The 22,302-nt window shown below is 40.4% G+C and overlaps 1 protein-coding gene across 1 annotated transcript in view; it reads right to left on the bottom strand.

Annotated features, from left to right (window-relative positions):
* Edem2 (ER degradation enhancer, mannosidase alpha-like 2) overlaps window positions 1–19,366 on the bottom strand; it is a 37,083-nt gene extending 17,717 nt beyond the window's left edge. The window contains exons 1-9 of the mRNA XM_045765205.2: window positions 19,114–19,366; window positions 18,157–18,202; window positions 15,245–15,345; window positions 14,868–15,063; window positions 13,615–13,725; window positions 7,006–7,222; window positions 4,675–4,790; window positions 2,684–2,809; window positions 2,440–2,544 (exon numbers count right to left, since the gene is read on the bottom strand). Coding sequence (XP_045621161.2) covers window positions 2,440–2,544; window positions 2,684–2,809; window positions 4,675–4,790; window positions 7,006–7,222; window positions 13,615–13,725; window positions 14,868–15,063; window positions 15,245–15,345; window positions 18,157–18,202; window positions 19,114–19,229 — 1,134 coding nt within the window. The 5' untranslated portion in view covers window positions 19,230–19,366. The remainder of the gene's footprint in view (window positions 1–2,439; window positions 2,545–2,683; window positions 2,810–4,674; window positions 4,791–7,005; window positions 7,223–13,614; window positions 13,726–14,867; window positions 15,064–15,244; window positions 15,346–18,156; window positions 18,203–19,113) is intronic.
* Window positions 19,367–22,302: the final 2,936 nt, after the last annotated feature.

Genomic DNA, 22,302 nt, shown 5'->3' with positions numbered 1-22,302 from the left:
ACTGCAAACACAAGCTAAAGAGCTCTGCCAGCACTGCACAATATGAGACGACAGTATTTGGCATGAGATGCCAATCCAGAAAAAGTGAAGAAAGGAAAGACAGGACAACCAAAACCAACACTGAAGAGGAACAACGAAGGGAGAAAATGGTGAAAAGCACACCAAGTGACTTTGTATGGTTAATGACAGGAGAACCGCAGCTGGGACACCAACAAACCAGCCACCTGATCACCATAGAAATAACGATAAACATGCATCAGAAGCTCCAGACGTGAAGATCGGAGAAGGTGAAACCAGCAAGGTACATCATGGGACCAATCTTCTGAAAGAGACTGAACCGCAGAAAAACAGCTGGGTTTGGACACCGAACAAGCTGTGTCTGCAACCAAGGCTGAGCCAGCCACCAGGGAGCCAGAAGAACTACCCTCTCCCTATAGAACTCTTAATTTCACCAGGACTTGAAGTAAGAGCTGGAGAGGGAGAAAGAGGAACAGAAACTCCCACCTCAACCAATCCAGCAGAAAGGCATCCACTGCAAGAGCCTCACAGTTGGGAAATGGTGCCATGTAAAGAGGAAGGTGCCACAGCCAGGTCCATCTGGGCACCCGAATGTCCAGCAAACTAAAGGAAGGGGTCTGCATCAATGGTCCGATTTGTGGAAATGGAATGAAATGAGAAAGAAACAGCTAGGACATTGGACACCCCTTGGACGTGACTGGCACAGAGTCAATCATCTTCTCTGAAAATCCGAAGACACCAGAAGACAAACTACATGTAGAGTCCAGCTCCAAAGTAACAGGGGACTATAGAGAACCCCCCCAATTGAGACAATGAGCCATGGGGAGACAGTCCGAATGGGGCTGGACTATGGGGCCGAGAGGGGCCTGAACCATCCGCAATGAATGCCACATGGCCACAATCTCCTGCACAGAACCATGAGCACAATGGAGGTGAGGGGACTATGGCCACTGACCAGATGGTGAACAATGGTCCCAAAGCCCCAACCAAGGTCAGAGGCTTACAGGACGACATCAAGTGAGGGCAGAGGAAGGTGCCAGGGAACAGAACTCAAAAAAACCCGAAGAGGAACCCGGCGACACAGCAACCGATGAAGGGCTTCCAGAGTCTGCCCCCAGCAATTGTGGCCGCAGCAGAAGACCTTGCTCCAGAGAAACCCAAACAACCTCTAAGGCCAAATCCTACCCAAGGAAAAGACAAGGAGGGCATAGTTGAGGCACAGCTACTCGAGCAACCGCCGAGTCACCTAACGCCCACTAGACACCAACAGCTGGTGGTGCTGCAGCTTGTCCAGAAACTGTCCATGGACACAGAAACGGGTATAAGTAGGCCAATCCAGCTCACTAGAGGATGAGACGGCCGACCTCAGCACGTCTTGGTTAGGATGAGCAATCTCCAGTGTGCCCCACCAACCACAATCCGTTCTTAACACCAGAGAAGACCGACCTCTTTATCAGGAGGTTGGAGAGTTTGGTTGGTGCTTGGGGGCAGGCTGCTGCTTGGAGATGGGCTATTTGGGGATGTGTTGCAAAATTCCCCTTACCCCTCCTCACCATCTTCCATATGCCAACAGGAGTCATCAGCAAGGGTAAATAATAACTTTAACATACTTTTGTAGTGTAGATTTGGGTGAATTAGGTATAAAATTTACCTTGAAGTGAAGTTTTTGGGGAGTCAGAAACGGATTACTTCTTTCCCATTATTTCTTATGGGAAAATTCGCTTCGGTTTCAGAATTTTTGGGTTACGAACCGTCTTCAGGAATGGATTAAATTCTTAAACCGAGGTACCCTGTATAAAATTTCTCAGCTCCCCCCCAGAAAGAATGAACACAGAAAAATAAAGGCATTCATTGATAAAATATTTAAATTGAATGGGAATGCATATACTGTACTGTATTGTACTGTACTTCTTTACTTATTGACATCGTTTCTTCTACAGTGATGGAGGCCCTCTCATGAAATACAGTACTGTATATATTTAGATTGCAAACATTAAATATCAATATATACAAATATGAAATACTGTACTTGAGTGGCCAAGACATTGCATTAAGAAATTGCCTGAAATGTGGAAAAAGCTTCAATGAATGATTTTAATTTCTACAAAACTACCCAACTGTCCAAATGGCATAAGGCCTGTGAAATACTATAAGGAAACAATCTTTCCACATTCCGTGTCATATCATACAACTACAATTTACCAACTACTCCTCTCAAGCTAATAATATCACTTCATATAATTTTGTTAATACCTTTATGTCAATAGCACATTAAAGCAAGCTATGTGCAAATCCTCTTCACATCTTCCACCAAATAAATACACTATCCCATATTCTTATTAGACATCACAGTTTATGTGATGAATCATGAGAAGTTCAACCCTCTGCAGTAAATAACATGAATATGAATATTTCTCTAACCTGGAAGTCTGTAGTAAATGCCTCGGGTAAGAAATTATGACGCTGAATAACTTGATATAACATTTCATGGGTCTCAATGGCTGGCTTGATGTCTCCCTTTAAAACCTGAAAATTGTCATAGTTTATTAATATAAATAAATTTCACAAATTAAATATCTTTTCCCCATAATATAAAGCTATCTTGTAAGAAAATGGGTGACTATAGAACAGAGAAATGCTTAAATTTTTTGACAATCCCATTTACCTGAAGTCCAGGCCAGAAAGCAAGGAGAGCATCCATAAAGTTGCGGGAAGTGGTGTGGGGACGGTGCATATGGACATCTAGCAACATTGGACCTTGACTAATGTACTTCATTACTGCACTGTAATGCTGCCAAAAATAGAAAATATTAATTTTCATCTGAAATTTAAGATGTTGTAATTGATATTGTCATACCAGACAGTTCATACAATATACACAGTACAGTGTAACCTTAATTTGGCAAAGTATATGGGATCAACCCCAATTTGTTAAATTGAGGGATTCATTGCAACTGGAGATGCCTTCAGAAGGCATTTGTAAGATCCATATCTTTTATCTGGAAGCCCCTAGTGGCTCCCTGAAGCTATCTTCCTGAGAATGCTTTATACTGTACTAAAAGATTACATCAGCCGCAGCTAGTTCTGTTTGGCCTTCTGGGAATCCAAGCCAGAACCTGGCCCCTTCACAGAGGTGCAGAGAGCAGGTGACAATCCATCACCTCACTAGAAGAACCCTCTGGAAAGTCAGCATAGCTTTACAGACAACTGGAGGGTTCACAAAAAATCAAGCCTTGAAAAGCCTCCAAACTACTATTGCAAACAAGTTAAACAGAAGAAGGGATTCATTCAAATGAGTTTGAAACTTGTTAGTACCGATTATCGCAACCAGGCAGCCTGGCCCTGGCTCCTAGACACTTCCCCAATTCAGTTTTGATCCTGATATTGGTGTCCTTACACTAACGTGTAGTGCTTTCGGTCATGCCATCTCACAGGTGAGCCCCAAAGCTTCATGCTAAATGCTTGCCTTCCTTTGACTTGCTTATCCTGTGGAGCCATTTTCTTCTTTGCACTGTTTCCGATTTTAGTGTGGTTTTGTGCATACACTGTAAGACGCCTCGAGCACGTCGATGTGAAGAGGTCCACCTCCAGGCACCCGTGTGTCTGGCAAAGCCAACTGAACGAGTCTGCATCGACTGTCAATTCTGAGGATAAGGGAATAAACTGAAACCGGCCGTCCACCAGGATGTTTGACATCCCCTGAACGTGAACCACCAAGAGAGCCAAACCTCGAGAACTCAGCAGATGAGTCACCCGAAGCGACCAGCCCCAAAGAGCCTAGGACCGCATCAAACCCCAGTGATTCAGACAATGAACCACAAGAGAGCAGTCAGACTTGAGCCGGATTGTTGCCCTGTGAGCGACACGCACAACTGGTGTGTAACCCGGGTGCTCGCCAAAAACAGTCATAGGTAGGACTGCAGACGCAACAAAGTCGCAGGAGGGAAGAGACAAGGAAGCGGTCCGAGGGTCCCACACAAGACCCAGCCAAGTCCGAACTTGGCTGAACTTTAATCTACTTACCTCTTTACACCATTTGAACAAGTAAATTTGTTTCTGATACCGACCTTTAGATTACAAGGCATTCCCTATTGCCCCTTTTACATATGCTGCATGCCCAATATGTACCAATTTCTATTTATTAGTTAGTTCACTTTCTTGAAGTTAGACTGAAGGTGATTTAGACTGAATAACTAAGGTCCTTTGCACATTTTTTAAGATCCTGGGCAATATCTTATCTGGTCTTATTAATTTTTTAATATCTAATACCAATTTTATTTCTATGCATCTCAATACTTTTGGTTGTTGTTGAAATTGTAAAAGCCCAAAGTAAACTAGAGTCTTAAATTAAAATAACTAGAGACAAAGTGAGAAAACTTAATAAATATTTACAGAAATAAAGCAATATGACCTAATAAGATATCCAGGATTTTAAAGGAATGTGCAGAAGAACTTTGTTATTCAATCTGGATCATCTTCAGTTTTGCTTCAAGAAGGTAAACTAAGTGACAAATTAAAAATGGTAAATTTTGTACCAATATATAAAAAAGTGATGAGAAGATTCTATGACTTCTATGCCAGCCTTATTATTAAAAGACCATACTAATATATTATCTTTCTGAAAAAATCACTAGAAGTTGAATATAATAGACACACCTTATTAAACCTCTCCAAGTAGTCTTCATCGCCTAATAATACATAGGCCTTTAGTAGATACTCATAGTAAGAATCTATACCAGCTCCAACACCAGAGTCCCGTCGCACCCAATCACCTGATGTGAAAATTAACCGATTATTACATATATTTCACCTAAAATACACACAAAAATAATTGAAATATGTACCTTGGGATTCAAGTGTAAATGCTGGTGATGAAATATCAAAATTAAGAATAACTTGAATAACAAAAATATAATGTCATAATTATATGATAAAATTGAGTTTTAATTGGTGTTAAATATCAAATGCATAACTAATTAATAACTCACATGTAACTACAAAAAATTGCAATCTATGTAACATGGTATAAGATGGGCTTTGCAATGTATGGGACATGATATAAGATGGGCTTAAACTTGAGTCATTGCTTTTAAATGATTTTGCTCTTTCATTAATTTTTTAATATTAAATGCATTTGGGACTCCTATGCTCTCTTATTATTTCATTCCTTAACCTCCTGTACTGCACTCACAAAGATATATTGGTTGACAAGTGTTGCGCTCACCAAGAAAACTTGTGTTTGGGTATAGGGAATGATTCAAAACTTCCATGAATACATGGGGCTCACGGCCTGTTATTGAGGGATCTAGTAAACAGATGTCATCTTGAAAAAAAAAATTGTCTACATCCCTCCTAGCTCTGAGAGCCTCAGTACTGAGAGAGCAACCAAGCAACACACGAAGTGGAAAAAATATTCAAGGAGCAAAGTAGGAACAAAGTAGTTGGTCCAGATGGTGTTTCACCTTGGGTTCTAAGAGAATGTTCATCTGAGATCAGCATTCCACTTCAATTAATTTTTCAGTCATCTGTGTATAGGAGCCCTGGCAGAGATATATATGGAAAAAGGCAAACACAGTTTTAATCTACAAAAAAACAGTGTTGAATGCAATGAAACTCCATTTTCTGGGTGAGTACCGGAGGCTCTCCAGAGCTATCCTGGCTGATATGTATATCCCTAAACTTTGGCATCAGTCAGTGTGAATGGAGTTCTAGGCCTACCAGGGACCACGAGCCAGAACCTGGCCCCCCTCAGAGAGGCATGAGGAGCACTGGCCTATAGAATTTCACATGGGATTTGGAGCATTCTATAACTGCCATTGACCAGGACAGGTACCCAGAAAGGTAAGCTCCTCAAAACAAACTCCTATTCTGGTTAAAATGACTAAAATAGACAAACGAGTGAACAGAACTCCACAAATGAAAATGAGCAAATGAACATGACTTTACACGAGCCGCATGTCTGCGCAGCTCCCCCTACCAGGGAGGGGGAAGGGGGAGCCCCAGATCCCCATGCTGGGGATCCATCCTGCAGTTCTGAGGCTGGATGTCAAAAACTGCCAAATGGAGGGAGAGAGGGAGGGAGGGTTGCCGGGGTGCCTATGGAACTCACCAAGAAAATGGCATTTCATTACATTCAATGCTGGTTTTCTGGAGGAAGCCCCTTTGACTCCCCGGAGCTAACTACTCAAAAGCTAAGGACGAAAGAGGAAAAACCCGGGAGGCGGAAACCACATGCCTGAACCCGAAAGCAAAACAATTGGTCACACCAAATGACCCCGCGGACGACCCAGGAGCCCCGAACCTTGGAAAAGGGAAGAAGGGAACCCGGGTCAACCCAAAGCACATCTAGAGCTACAGAGACCGCGGTACGCAGGTATCCTGCGTACAGCCTGCGTAGCCTGAAGTCGTACAGGCTGCACAACACCTTAACTCCCCAACCAGCATGATACCACTCCCTTCCCAAGGCCAAACAAGGGCAATGAAACCCCAGCTGGCCCCAAGGGCAATGAAACCCCAGCTGGCCCCAAGGGTAGGGTAATTGCCGAGCAGCAAAAACCTCTACAGAAATGGGTCCCGAATGCAGGTCCCCGGTAGGCTGAACTCCATAGACTAATGCCCAGGTCTAATGATTTACATATTAGCCCTATAGCTCCAGGGAGCTGAAGGGGCTCCCCCACAGAAAATTGGAAGGTAATGCTTTTCTTTATATGCACCACGGAGTAGCCAAATTAAACAGCTGCACAGTACAGTGGTTAAGTAGAAAAGTAGGAGATCCTGAGAGAAGGAATCAGTTGTAAAGAGAGAAATTAATTATACTGTAATTCTGTACGAATTAGTCATCAAAATATGATGGATAAGGCTTTCATGCAAGAACTGAATAAGCTGGTATAATATTCTGCTGATTATATTAGGATAAATAGTATAATATATTATTGCTTTTATTCTCCGTTATATTTATAAAATTTACTCGTTTCTTTAAATTCATACCTGAATGCACATTTAAGACTGTTCCTACAAGGTCGCTTCCCCGGTGCCTCTGGCTCCATAAACAATCCATAGCCTGACGAGCTTTTTCTTCAAAGATGGAGTCACCTGTTAATCGAGATAGGGCTGCAAACTCTAAAATAATAGTTCCAGCACATGCTGTACAAGTATCTCTGGAGCTCTGCAGTTTTGGAGACTTCATACCATACTTTAAATTAACCTGAAAGTAAAAAGCCAATTATACCACAAATTTTGTGTTGCACTGAATAAAATTCAAATACTGTAATGTAATACACCTCCTTATGGTGATCTACAGATCTACAGTAAATAGCTTATTATACCATTTAAATTTATAACATGTCTGATGTTTACAGTGGTAAGTGCCCAACTACTTGAAGTGGAAAATAGAGCGAGATTCTCGCTTCTTGCAAGCCAGCATTCAATCCACAACTGTCCAAGTGGCTAGGCACCATTATCTTCAGTGCTATCCCAAATCTTTATCCTCATCCCTTCAAAGTGTTATATAGTCATAAAGGCACTTTCTCCTGATTCCTAAGGAGTTTGATAATTACCTCAGAAAGTGAGGTAAACCTTACCTTCTCAGCTCAGTGCAAAATATGAAAGAAAATTTGGTGAAACTGTACATATCCTTATCAAGTACTGTATTATGAGTGTGTTTCCGTAACAAGTAGCCCGTTTATATTTTTATACTGAATAGTATATGCCAGTTCTCCTTTTTTTGAATTCATCTTCCAAGTATTCCCTATTAATATGCAGTATTACTTTCTGTGCACCTCTGTCCTGGGAGAAAGTAATCTGACTGAAATCATAACCTAATTATACAGTAATGTACAGTACATAGATACCTGTATACACAGAATTTCAATGATAAAAGTTCATATTAAATATTGAAACCCCCTAATACGCCCCTTATTGATGATGCCATTCAGTAAATAAAGTGTAGTGCCTTCTGAGCAAGGCAGATCAGTCTCAATGCAAGTAGTAATAGGATAAAATTTGCAGATAGGCAGACTAAAAAAAACAGCATTGAATGCAATGAAACGCCATTTTCTGGGTGAGACCTGCAGGCTCCCCAATGCTATCCAGGCTGATATGTACAGGCATACCTCAGAATAAGAGTTTAATCCGTTCCTGGAGACGCCTCGCCTTCCGAAAACTCGCATTCCGAAGTTAATTTTCCCATAAGAAATAAAGGGAAATGAATTAATCCGTTCCTGACTACCCCAAAAACCCCACATCAAACTAAATTTTTATACCTAATTTACCTAATTCATCTAAATAAACCTACAAAACTGTGTTCCAGTTATTACTTACCTTGCTGTCGAGTGCTGTAGGCGTATGGAAGATGGTGAGGAGGGGGGAGGAGGAGAGGAGTTACTGTTTGGAAGGGGAGTCCCCTTCCATAATCACATCACATAACCCCATGCCTTGTAACACTATGGATACCACTTCTCTTTCTAAATTTTTCAAACCAGCCCCTGCTTGCCTTAAACTCTTTCTTATCTGCATCACTCGTTGCAGGGGTATTCTTTAGAAGGTCTTCGTGCAACACCCTGGCTTTCTCACAAATAATGGCCTCCGAAACACTATCACCCCTCAACTCCTTGTCGTGTATCCAAATTAATAACAACTTTTCCACTTCAAGTATTTGTGGTCTTTGTGCCGTTAATGTTCTTACTCCTTTTGCCACTTTAGCACCCATAATCTTATTTTTCTTCTTAAGTATAGTGCATATTATTGATGTGGCTTTGTTGTACTGCCTACAAAGTTCAACAACACGTGTACCGTTCTCATGCTTCCGAATGATCTCTTGTTTCTCCTCTATTGTCATCCTCACATGAGCTTTCTGGCCTTTATCCTTACCACTGGCTTTCTTGGGACCCATGGTGAGATATATAATAACAAATTGTATAGACAAATCACCAAAAATCCAACAAAACACTGAAAATCCGCGAGAAGAATTGATGTGGGGGTAGTCACTGAGCGCGAGACAATAATAAACTGAGGGGCGGCGGGGCGGAGGGGCGACGATCGCCGAACCACTGCGCGCTAGGTCGGCTGTACGCGTATCAACAAACTCGCGTCCAAACTCGCCTCCCGAAGTAACCATCGCCTTCCGAGACAAATTTTTGGAGTAAATACACCTCGCCTTCCGAAAACCTCGCATACAGGGACAATCGCATTCCGAGGTACCACTGTACTTATTTAGCTTTCTGGCATCAGTCAAAGTGCATGGAGTTCTGCCTACCGGGGACCACGGCCAGAACCTGGCCCCCTCAGTGAGGTGTGAGGAGCAATGGCCTATAGAAACCCAAGTGTGATTGGAAGCATTCTATGTCTGCCATCGACCGGGTTTGTCATCCAGAAAGGTAGGTGTTCCAAAACAAACCCCCTATACTGGTGAAAATTGCTACCGAAAGCTGAACAAGTGGACAGAACTCCCCAAATGAAAAATAGCAACTATCATAACATCATTACGTCGCCGCGCCACCGTCTGCGCAACTCCTCCCTCCCCGGGAGGGGGAAACGGGAGCCCCAGACCCTTGTGCCGGCGACCCAACCCGCAGTTCTTGGCTGATGGGATCCCTGGTCGGTTGGGTGCCTCTGGCTATGGTTTTTATTTTCAGTTACTGTGCCTTGTAGCATGGTCTGTCTCTCCAGGGTGTGTGTGAGCCAGGAGTAATATTCTACAGTACAGTACTCAGGCTGCATGCGCCTAGGGTTCCCTTCCCTAGGTGCCCAGTAAGTACTGCCCTTGGGGCTTGGGGCTTGGGGCTGCCTTGGTACTTAGCTGCCCTTGGAGTCGACTCGGGTCATGTTGCCCTTTTTTGCCCCTGGGTAGGGGGTAGTTTTCATCACTGGTAGGGGCACAGGGTACTGCACAGCTAGTTTTCACCACTTATAGCGGCCAGCTCTGTTCTACCTGGGTACGTTGTCCTCTTGTGGGGTTTTTCTTTTGTTTTTTGTTTTCCCTGCCAGGTGGGGTGATCTGCCTTTGGTCACCATTTTGGGTTCTTTCTGGTATATGTATTGTGTTTTGGTGGTACCCCCTGTTTGGCCCCCGTGAGTGGACACGTCCCAGGGGTTCAGCCTTAGACGTTTGCTTGGTAGTTTTTGGCACCGGTTTGCAATACCCTGCCTGGGCTTCCCTTCGTGTGTTAACAAAGCTAAGGGCCCTGGGAAACCCCACCCCGGGGGCTGTATGGTCCGATGGAAGTGACCCCTGAGTCCCCTCTTGCTTCGTGCGAGGTTGAAGGTTGTTCTGTCCCCTTGTCTCGGAGTGACAATCACCGGTTCTGCCTTTGCCATGCTGCCAGTCGGGAGCAAGGCAAAGGCAGAACAGCAAAGGCAGCATTAGATGCCATTCTAATGTGTGTGACGATGAAATTTTATCACAGTACATGTATAGAGGTACTCACTACGGACAGTGTAGAGGTACCTGTACCAGCTGACTTCAGCTGTCGACGACACCTGATGCATCAAAATACTCAGAAATATCACAATCAAATTGAGAATGGTCCAGGAAGGACCGAAACGTCGTCATCCCTTCATTTTCTAGTGTGGATTGGTCAACACCCAGAAATACATTATGTACATCGCTGTTATCACTTTGAATACCGCTATTATTATCAGATTCCTGTCACTAAATCATGAATATGAATAATTTTGCAGAAGATAATTTTCTAAAGGAACATGAGGTCACATTGCATGATGTGTAGATTCACAAACTTCCTCTGTGTGCTGCCTCCTGATGTGAACATCATAATTAGCATTGTGTTCACTGATATTAAAATCTTGTACATGATAATTATTACACTCAGAATCATCTATGACACTATCAAAGCAAAATAATTGCAGTTACTTATTTTATTTATCATTATTAAGTGGTGCTATGGCCCTGACTTGTGCAGCTGTGCTGTGAGCTAGAGCTACATGTGCCAGCCTTGGTTGCTCTGGCACTACTGAGACTCTCACTGCCAGCAGGGATGCAGAGGATTTTTTGTTTAAGATGGCTTCTGTTTAATGGAGTCCTGTGGAACAGGAGGTGAGCCCCATGTTCTTGCGGGAGTTTTGAATATTACGATTCAAATTATCGCACATCCCTCACATGTCGGGTAGCACAGTACAGTAGATAATGACACTGTGGACATCCTTAGAAACACGAGCTCTGGAACAGGGAACCAGAAAAACCGGATCAACACACAATGAGTCCATCAAAACAGAACCGGTGGCTCGAAGGTAGTGGTGTAAAGCCACTTCAGGACAAAGTCCATGATGCACCCCCGGATGAACCAACCAAGCTTCCAGAACCTAAGGACCTCTCAAGAAACCCACCATCTCATTCTTCGCCAGAAAAGAAGAAGCAGGCTGCAAACGAACAAAACAACCCAAGGAAAGGACCAAACACCACGGCGCAGGAGACCATGAAGCTCACCCACCTGACATCCAGAAGCCAAGAAAATAAAACACAAAGCCTTCCAAAAACGATCCCGGACCGTTTTTGGCTCTTCGGACCGACCGAAGGGGCCGCAGTGAACCGAGCAGAAGAACAAAAAGAAAGAACCCAGTCCAAAGACCAGGCAGGCTCATGTGATGCATGAGCAGGCTGGAGGTAAAACAAAGAGCGAAAAAACTTGCGAAATGGGGCCAAAGTAACATCCATCTCAAAAGCAAGCAGAAGCTGCTCCGCTAAGCCAGTAAACCCTGTCAATGCAGGCAATCTGACTGCAAGCAGCCAGAGAAAATCCTCGGGGCAACAGAGGACCACCACCACCACACACTGCAAAGCCTAATCAAGTAAGAAGCAGAACTCCTCTGCCAAAACAGGGAAAAAATACTGGGAAAAGTGAAAGCACAATAAAACCCCCAAAACTCCACAACAGCAAACAAGCAGTCAGAGAGAAACATCGGCCCACCGTTGGTAGCTGAAAAGCAGGCTGCACCAGCTGGAGTGTGCTCACCAGCCAACAAACACTACTCAGGGAAAGGCGGAAAGCTCTAAGGTCTCCGACGCACTCCAAGGGCGAAGACAACCATAATCAAGGAAGTCCTCTAATGAGGCATGATCCACGAACGCCCCAGGGAAGATAAACCTGAGATGCAAGGGCAGTACTTACAGAGCACCTAGGGAAGGTGGCCCTAAGTAAATGCTGCTCCAGTACTCGAGACTCCTGGCAACACGCACACATCCGTTTTATAACACTGCCACAAGGGCAAAAGCACCAAAGAAAAGGGGAACATGGAGCTAGAGTGACAGCAACCACTCAGCATGACTACATCAGTCAAAGAACTAACTGTGGGGGCGGCTTGACTTACCCAAGTTGGCTTCCCCTCCCATCTGCAAGGGTGTGGAGCTAACAAGGGGGGGGGGGGGTTAGTTGGACAAAGTTTTGCTTGTTTGTTTGCTTTCTGGGGAGTTCTTATGCACTTGTGGGGACACAGGTCACACTTTTCAACCCTGCAGTAGTCTGTTCTGATTTACCTACCTTTGTGTTCTACTACTCTGATTTGCTTACCTAATTTGCCTACCTGTTCTGATTCGCCTACCTTTCTGGGTGCCTTCCCTAGTCGATGGCAAGATGACATACTTTAAATGTAAAGTGTTCATGGGCCATTGTTCCCGTCGCCTCTCTGAGGGGGCCTGGTTGTGGCTCGTAGTCCCCAGTAGGCTTACAAAGAACTCTGCGAGTGATGACACTCAAGTAATATGGCAATTGATCAGTAAGATAGCATCAGAGAGCATCCAGGGCTCCCCACAGCAAAGGTAGGTTTACATTATAAGGTATAGTATACAAGAATACACTCTATAGCTGCTAAAGATAGAGGTTCAGGGAGAGGCATAACTATAGTACACTGTAGCTGTGGTTGAGGATAGGGAGGGGCTAGATTACTTTGGGGTAAACTAAAGATGAGGAAGGGTCAAGTTGTTCAGATAGCTCACAGATGACAGTTTCTAGGTGAGATTAGAGATTGACTTGGGTAAGTGGGGCTTATTAACTATCTGTCTCTATTAAAGCACTGCTTGATCAATTCATGGTTATCACGAACTTGTCGCAGTTTGTATCGAGAGGAAAGCTTGGCATGATGATTCATTACACGTGTTAAACAAGAATTAACAGTATAGGATAATAACTCTCACACATATGTATTTGTGAATTTTCTGTAAAGATTTACACAAGTCTTTTGCATTCTCCTGAGTGCTTTGTCAAAATCTGAGTATGTGGTTAGGATGAGACTTACATATCAACGATTAATATTAAGAACTTGATTAATCATCGAGATGTAAGTCTTGTCCTAACCACAGACTCAGACCTTGACAAAGCACTCTGGAGAGTGCAAAAGACGAAGTAAATCTTTACATAAAATTCACAAATACAGAAGTGTGGGTTTTTATCCTATGTTATTATGTCTGCAAGAAATCATTACCATTACTTAAATAACAGTGTACTATGTTGTTAATAAGTGACATTACACACGATACAAACTAAATCAACTACCACTAACCATACCAAATTCATATGAAGCAACTAAAATTACTGTGATCTCTGTAATTAAGAATCCATTTTCATGATCAGCACATAGCTACATTACCTTAGCATGTGGAATCCCTGTTGTGGTGTTAAAGGCAGGTAGAAGTCTTGAGGCTAAATCTTGGGCCATGGTCAGCAACTCTCCTCGGTACCACCCTAAGGCCCCGTAGAGCTAGCCAGAGAGATGGGCACATATTATAAAGCTTGTGCTATAAAGTGTATGTCCTATTTTATATAAAAGACAACTAAAAGTAAACCAAAATTACATTTATCCTAATACTGTATAGCAAATGATTTTAACCAGAAAGGACTAAAAAAATTTACAGGTATTTGAAAAGAAACAAGTAACTGGCACACAGTTATTTATGGGGATATTTGCTATCGTGTAATTTATAAATGTGAGTAAATAAAACTTTGAGGTTTTATGAAAAGTTATTTGATAAACTGCATCACATAGACTATCATCATAAATATATCCAGAAACATAATCACAAAAGGTATTATTTTTTAAGTTTTAAAAAAGCTCAGAAATTTCTAGCAACTAGGTGGTCTGGTCAGAGACCGGGCTGCAGGGACAATGATCCCCGGAATCTTCAAGAGGTGGGAAGGTAGCAATTCTTCTGGCCAAAGGCTAGGCTGTTCACTGTGGGTTCATGCTGCTCATGCATTAGTTGTGCCATAACTTATGGCTTCGTAAGTTATACTAAATAGCCCTCCAAGAAAGGTTTCTTGTATTTTTGTGAATTTGGGGGGAATCCAGTAACATATGGTGCCACAACTCTGTGGATATTCTATATAACCTCATAATAGAGCAGCAAAAAGAAAAAGAAGCAAAGTCACTAATAAAGAAGTTACATATTGTGGCATCAAGTTTGAAAACATATTTTTTATGAAACAATTATTTCAAGTTTATCATACAAAAGAAGCCATCATTTGTGAAAAATTACATATAAAAAATGCACGACAAACAGCTTTACAAAGTAAATTTTGTAAAGGTTTATGCACAGTAAAAGATAGAGGGGCTCAGTTTGTAAATACAGAATTAATTCTTTCATCTCGCCACTAAAATAACATTAAATTTGTAGGCAATTCTTGTTTTAACCCATATCATAAGATAATTATTTGTGAACATTTACATAAATCAATACAAATAAAGCTTCAAGAAAAGAAAAAAGTAAAACATTTATTTGTCCATTAATGCGTCATGTTTGTTCACCCCAAAGTAGAGTGCGAGTTACCTTTGTAATACAAGAATGTTAATAAGGTAATGCTTACATATTGCTGTAGAGACTGTAACATGTTCAACACACTAACCTGGTTTAGATGTTCAGCCATCACATGACCAGATATCAACCCTCCAACCATACGTATATTTGTCTCAAAAACTGACACCACTACGTCGTTATCAAAGGAAACATCTCTGACTACCAGGCGTAGAGCGTGATCAAACTCTTCAATATCCCCCATCACAACCAATGTATCCAAAGCATCCACCAGTGTCAATGAGAAACTGAAAAATAATTGTTGTAAAGCATGTTTAGGGTAACTATCAATACAGTACTGTATAAAACACATTTAAGACTACAATATTTTAATTGTATTACAACTTCTTAAACTGTACTATACTTTGTTAAGTCTCTGACAAACATTTATGTTTCGTGCATGGTATTAATGTACACTACTGCACTTACTTCCCTAAAGACTCATCTATGTCCCCTCTCGATTGCTCCACCTCTCTCCATCTTGGTTTGCAACTGAGAGGCATCAGCTCATCAGCTGGGTATGCATTGTCCTGCAAAAAACAAAAACAAAATAAGATTTTCAAAGAACAGTAGGCAAATTTAAAATTATAGGCAATGCATATTACAAACAAAATAATAAAGTGAGTAGACAACTGTTTCATTATGATACAGTATGCTATCCTCCATAATAGCATATTCAATATAAACAAATCTCAAATGTTTTCCCATAGTCAGGAACATTAAGCCTGTTAGACTTATTAACACTTTCGCCCTTTATATTAGAGATAACTCGTCGCTGTTTTTTCTTACGATTCCGCATAACTGCCTACTTTTCTCGTCCATCGAAAAAATATTTCTATAAATTCCATTTTTTAACCGAAATGGATGGGGATACTTTTGTTTTGTAGAGAATTTATTTGCGAATTTTCTGGTACAAGAATGAATATTATATCACATAAACTTCTATGAGTAAAAAAAAAAATACACAAAGTATGTTTGGGGGTGTGGCGAGCGTGTGGCAGTGGGTTCCCTTTAGCCGTTGATATATCCAACACGTGGGAAATATTTGTATGTGTTATGTATATGTCTGTGTAGGGAATTTTACTGCGATCACTGTCATACAAATTATAAAATGTTTCAACAAGTATAAACATGACAAACATCAAAGAACGAAAACAATGCGTTCGTTTCTGCCGCGAACGCATACTGAGCAACGTGGTTCTATATTTGGCGCTTCTCTTACACATGCTTTGTACAAATGTTATACAGTTCATCTTATAGAAAATTTTATTGCGAACACATTGGTATAAAAAAGAAATACGTACATAGAAAAGTAGGGTCAGGAAACGTATAAACTTTCCAAGCATGATTTCCCCCGTGTTTTCGCCAGTGCGCTCGCGGCTAACTACTCTCCACTTCACACACTCTTGCGGGTGGGCAATTACCTATATTAAACATTCATATGCATATGTCCGTGTAGAGAATTTTATTGCGATTCCAATGATACCAAAATTAGCGATGTAGGACAACTGTAGGCTTCGCAACCATTAAGAGAGTGGAAACATTTTGTTGCTGTTTGGCGCTCTCGGCGAGTGATCTGCATAGTTTTTTATTTGGTGTTGATACTCCTTATGCTTGGGCGGCATTTTATAGGTATGCTCTTATAGACAATTTCATTGCGAACACAGTGATACCAAATTTAAATACGTGCGCCTTCAATTATTGTCAGGACAGTCAATAGAGTGTACACTCTTTCGGTCTTACCGCGTAGGCGCGCGAAGTGCCGAAAGCATCTGGGGTATTGTTTTTTTTTGAGCGCCGAGAGCGCGAAAGTGTTAAGATCCCCTAGGATAACTACTGACCTTTCCAGGATGCAACCCACAAAAGTTGTTTAACTCCCAGGCACCTATTTATTTGCAAATTAGCACTTTCGCGTTATCAGGACTCACCGAGGAGTCCTGTTTCGTCTAACGCTACCGCATAGTGGACATAAAGTTATGTCCTCTTTTAAAATATTTGTATAAAATTCAATTTTTATCCGATTTACTTTGGGTTTGTTTCAAACTGCGCGCCATGAGGCTCTCTTTCTCACCACTAGGCTGCATGGTACAATAAGTTCATGAAAGGTGTGGACCACTTCGATCAAATGGTATTATGTCCCAAACGGGTTGCAGGTGGGTGACTTTAGCCGTTTATATTGGTAATGCTTCCGCCATATCATGTATTATATGCATATGTCTGTTTAGGGAATTTTATTCCGATCAATGTACAACCAAAAATAACTGTGTGCAACAAGTATAAACTTGACAAACATAACAACAGTAAAAACATTTCGTGTGTGTTTGACGCTCACTGATATGTTCCAGCATTGTTTTATATTTGCGCTATTCCATTCTTACGCTTTGTTGATCTTTTTTACCAATGGGCTCATAGAACATTCTATTGCGAACACATTGACACAAAAATGAATGACGTACATAGAAAATTAATGTCATGAGAGTGAAATAAGTATAAACTTTCAAAGCGCCGTGCGTCGTCCCGTCACCGATACCGGGTAACAATTTCACCACTTCCCACACTCTTGCGGGTGGGCCGCAATCATTATTCTACGCTTATATTCATATCACCGTGTTGGGAATTTCATTGCGAGTCCATTGATACCAAAATTAACGCTGTAGGACAAGTGTGGAGGTGATAACAATCCCAAGAGTAAAAACATTTTGTTGCTGTTGGGCGCTCACGGCGAGTCATCTTCGTAGTTATTTATTTGGTGCTGGTATCCCTATACGTTTTGGGACTTTTTTTACTGATGTTCTTCTAGAGAATTTTATTGCGAACACGTTGGTACCAAAATGAAATACGAAGCGCGAGAACTAAGGTCATGAGAGTAAAAAGATTATACACATTTTTGTTTTTACGCTTACGCGGCAAAACGCCGTGAACACTTACGGTTGGCTGCCTGACCTTCGCTGAGAGCGTGAAAGTGTTAGTAAACAGGGGCATCAGGAAATGTTGCTCAAATGCTTCTGTTCAGCTGCATGAATTGACCTGAGAACCTTTCAGCTGTGACCCAACAACCCCGACTACTGTGCCACTCTTACACAAAAAACCATTGCTCTTTCACTAATTTATTGAATTTATTGAATTATTGAACTCTATTGAATTTTGTAACTAGCTCATCAAGATTGTAACTTGCTTAGCTAAATGAATTGTGGGGTTCAGTCCCTGAGCCCATTATGTGCCTCTGTAACCCTTTCCACTACCGCCCACAAGATGGGTATGGGGTGCATAATAAATGAACTAAACTAAAAAAAACTCTTTCACTAATAATGGTTACTTAATATTGACCTTGTGACACTCACCATGTAAGCAGTGTATGCATGGTAAAACATCTCCTTTGCCTCCTCTCTGCAAGGTAAAACAGATTTTAATTTTAAATTTAAAAAATATAGGCTAACTCCAGCATTTCTAGAAGTTATAATTCTCCAATTCAAATAATAATGACACTTGAACTTGTAATATCCACAATGAATGGAACACATGGAAAAAATACTACAATGGGGCGAGAGTTCAATACACCTTTTTTATTATTTTATGACCTGACTTCACTCATACACATCAGTTTGGAATAGTCAAAGTTTTTAACTGTAACACAACTAATCGTAAATACTCTATTATAATAAAAACATTAAATTACAACATATATGTAAGCTACAGAATGTATTATATATATATATATATATATATATATATATATATATATATATATATATATATATATATATATTATATATTTTGGTAGCAGTCTTTCTTGTAAACATATGTTGTTGAATATGACCGAAAGGTAAGATTTATAATTCTAACACGAATTTTCTCAATATTTCTTAAGTTTTTCTTCACTGCTGAGGATAATTGAAATATCAACTCTCCAAAATTCATTTTTATATTTGGTCTGATGCCTAGAAGCATTTCGTAAGGGCTTGTTACATTCTCAAAGACTTGTTTTCACTTAACACTACACTTATGATACACTTGATACACTCTGTGTAATATATTTAACCTACATTTTGCTTTATATATTCGTGTTGGGTGAGGTGAATAAGAATGAAAGTAACTGCAGAGGGCCTATTGGCCCATACGAGGTCTTGAAGTGGGTAGAATGTAGTTATGTATTAATTGGCTGTTGATAGATAGATATATTATATTTATATATATATATATATATAATTATATATATAACTAATGTGTGTATATACACATATATAACAATTTCCTTATCTCCATAATACGTGTAAGTACAACTGATAATAAATACTCACTTAAGGTTGAGCCTCTCTTCTTCAGACATTAAAGGCGAACTCGTCCCATATACACTCAAAATAAACCATGACGCACTCACAATGAACCAAAAACGCCTATAATACAATGAACACATATTAAAGATTTAGATTATGTCCCTTTAATTAACAATGTCATTGTCAGAGGAGCGCAGTGGTGATGTTTTACAGCATAGGACCCAAAACGTCACAATCTGATAGCCATATTTGTTGCCAACAGCTGATTCAAGATGGCCGCCTGAGCCAGGCTTCCCACACATCTCACCTCACAAATTTTCACTACTTTTCCATTACTTATTGAAATATGAGCTCTTGTTTTTATACAAGTTTTATTAATTTTTTTGTTAAACCACACACTGCCTCACAAAACAATATATTTAACAATATATCAGCTTGACCTTATGATTTCATATATGCCAACATTATTTGTTTATTTTACCTGATTTACCTGGTTTTATTTATGTATATACAAGAAGGTACATCTGGTTGTGAAAGTACATCAATTTGATAATGAGTGTTACATTCTTGCAGCCACTTTTTTTTTTTTTTAACAAGCTCAGGTATACGGAGACATGAAATCGTCTATAACCGTTCCGGATATGTATATGTATATACATGTATGTATGAGACAGTGTCAGACCACGGAGGAAAATTGAAACAGGAATTTCCTAAAGTACTTTCATATATTAATACATCTTCAGAAGTCATATACTCTTTCTGAAGATGTATTAATATACGAAAGTACTTAAGGAAATTCCTCTTCCAATTTTCCTCCGTGGTCTGACACTGTCATATTTTTAATCACGTGTTTATTTTCCTGATTTACACACATGTATGTATGAGTATGTGTACAAGTATATATAACATTAATAATTGTGTAACAAGTATCAAAAGATTGATATTTGCTTAGCTAAACGAACTAACGGGTTCAGTTCCTGAACCGATTATGTGCCTCTGTAACCCTTTACACCACCGCCCACGGGATAGGTATGGGGTGCATAATAAAGAAATTGAATTAGATACGGTCGGTTAAGTACAGAAAAAACAACCCAGTTCGTTCACAAACAAGTTTGTATATACGAACCCTTTCGTATATGCATGTGCGCTGGCTTGTGTTCGCTGCTGTTTTAGTCTTCCAAGACACTACTAGTATGATCAAAACGAGACAATAAATCATAGTTGATAGTTAAGAAGACTAATAAATACGTGGCACTTGAATATATAATTAGCGCTTCCATTAACAGTGCTTAGGGCATTGTTTGCACTTGTGTGTTTGTTAACAGAACGCACTCTTTATCAGAGAAGGGAATGGAAGAGGACTATTAGGGGGAAAGCGCCAAGCCATTACGACTATATAACACTTGGTCCACAGAATTACCCAAATCTACCCAAATCCACACAAATTTACCCAAATCCTGCTAGCATTACATAAGTAATGATGAAGTATTGTATATTTACTCACTATAATGTTGGTACTGAATGCAGAACGTAATCAAACCTATTTTTATTCTGAAATAATCTAATTTCATAACGAAATTAGAAGTAAATATGTAGCAGGTGACGCCATAGTTAGTCGACAGTACAAGCGACAATGTTGTAGTGCAACTTAGGATAATAAAAGTTGTTCAATATCAACCAAACATTTTTGACTAGTTGTATATGAAAAGGGTTCCAACTGTTCCAAGTTTCAGTATCGCAGCCTAAATAGAAAGGGAGAAAAAATTCAGTGACTTTTACACATTTTCAAAATTACTCTACAACCACAAGTTTCAAATTAAATCATTTCTATGACACTATCACATTAGCATATAATAAAGGATTTGCCCAACCGTATTATCCAAAATACGTTTAGTTTTACTAATACAAATAGTCAAAGTTCCCCCCAAAATTAGGCAAATATATCATGTTGCATCAATAACTGAACTTAGGAATTCAGTTCCTAAGTAGAACTAAATGAAAGTAGTCACTTTTTATGTTACTTGAAAAGAAATGAAGTCAGAGGTTCTGCTACAGAGCTGAGGTTGACATAAATCAATTTCCTCCAAAATTGGCACCCTTACAGATAGGCTTACGTGCAGACAGGTGTACAAGTTTCATGCAAATTGCCAGATAAAAAAATGATAAAAAAAATTAGTTTTTTTTCTTTCTAAACTAAATTTTTTGGGATAAAACTTAAAATTTTGTATTAAATGCTGTTGTGATAGCTGAGAGTCAGAGACATGATTTCAGTTGACACTTGCATTTGATGTTAATTTTTGAACACCTGGGAAAATTTTTGATACATTAAATATTTTTTTCTCCCTTCCTATTTATGCTACGATGCCGAGACTTGGACCAGTTAAAGCTCTTTTCATACACTAGTCAAAAAAAGCTTTATTCACAAATAAAGCTTATATGTGTAAATGCTATCAGAAAGGCAGAGATAAAATAGTTTTTGTGAATCCATCACAGAGATTATACCTTATTAGAGGGAGGAAAGATATTCATATTTTAAACATGGTTTCTTGGCTGACGCTCTTCCTATTGATGGGAACTACGACCTTTCGAAGATTAATGTTAATTTAATCTAGATACTGTAATAAACGAAGTTTTCTATGTCATAGAGACAGAAATATAAGCTGCATGTTAATACTTTAGCATAAATATAACTGAAGTGAAAGTGAAGATATATGCCTTTTTATAGTTCCATGATGGCCAGCTCAGGGAGTGTGAAATCAGGGAATCACTCTTCGCCTTGCTGCCCCTATCCACACTGTTCATAGGTGTATTTGCGGCAAGGCAGATGCGGACGAATATGGAGTGCATGGCCTGCACAGTGGAAAATCTGGCAGCTGACATTCTAGACACGACGAAGTCAATGACATCATTAAAAGGAGCCTCGCTTCTGCCCAGAGTCCGGCAGAGAGAGCGCTCCACAATCTATTGAACCGTAACTGCTATCTTTGCCGGCTGACCAGATGGAATCACACTACGCCCTTGGAAGGGTGGTAGACAGTTGGCATGGTACTACACTTGCGTATCCACCCTGGCAACCACATATATTGACCTCTCTGTCGGCCAAGCAGGAGCCACAGCGACACACACAGAAAGAGACAAGTCAACCAAGTACAGTACCGGGAAAGAGATCACCAGTACAACTTCGTTTCAAAAGGGTCTGAGACCCTAGGTCCC

Source organism: Procambarus clarkii, chromosome 69 (genome assembly GCF_040958095.1).
Source record: "Procambarus clarkii isolate CNS0578487 chromosome 69, FALCON_Pclarkii_2.0, whole genome shotgun sequence".
Taxonomy (NCBI): Eukaryota; Metazoa; Arthropoda; class Malacostraca; order Decapoda; family Cambaridae; genus Procambarus; species Procambarus clarkii.
Note: the sequence above shows the minus strand (reverse complement) of the source record. Positions and strands in the feature narration are given on the sequence as shown.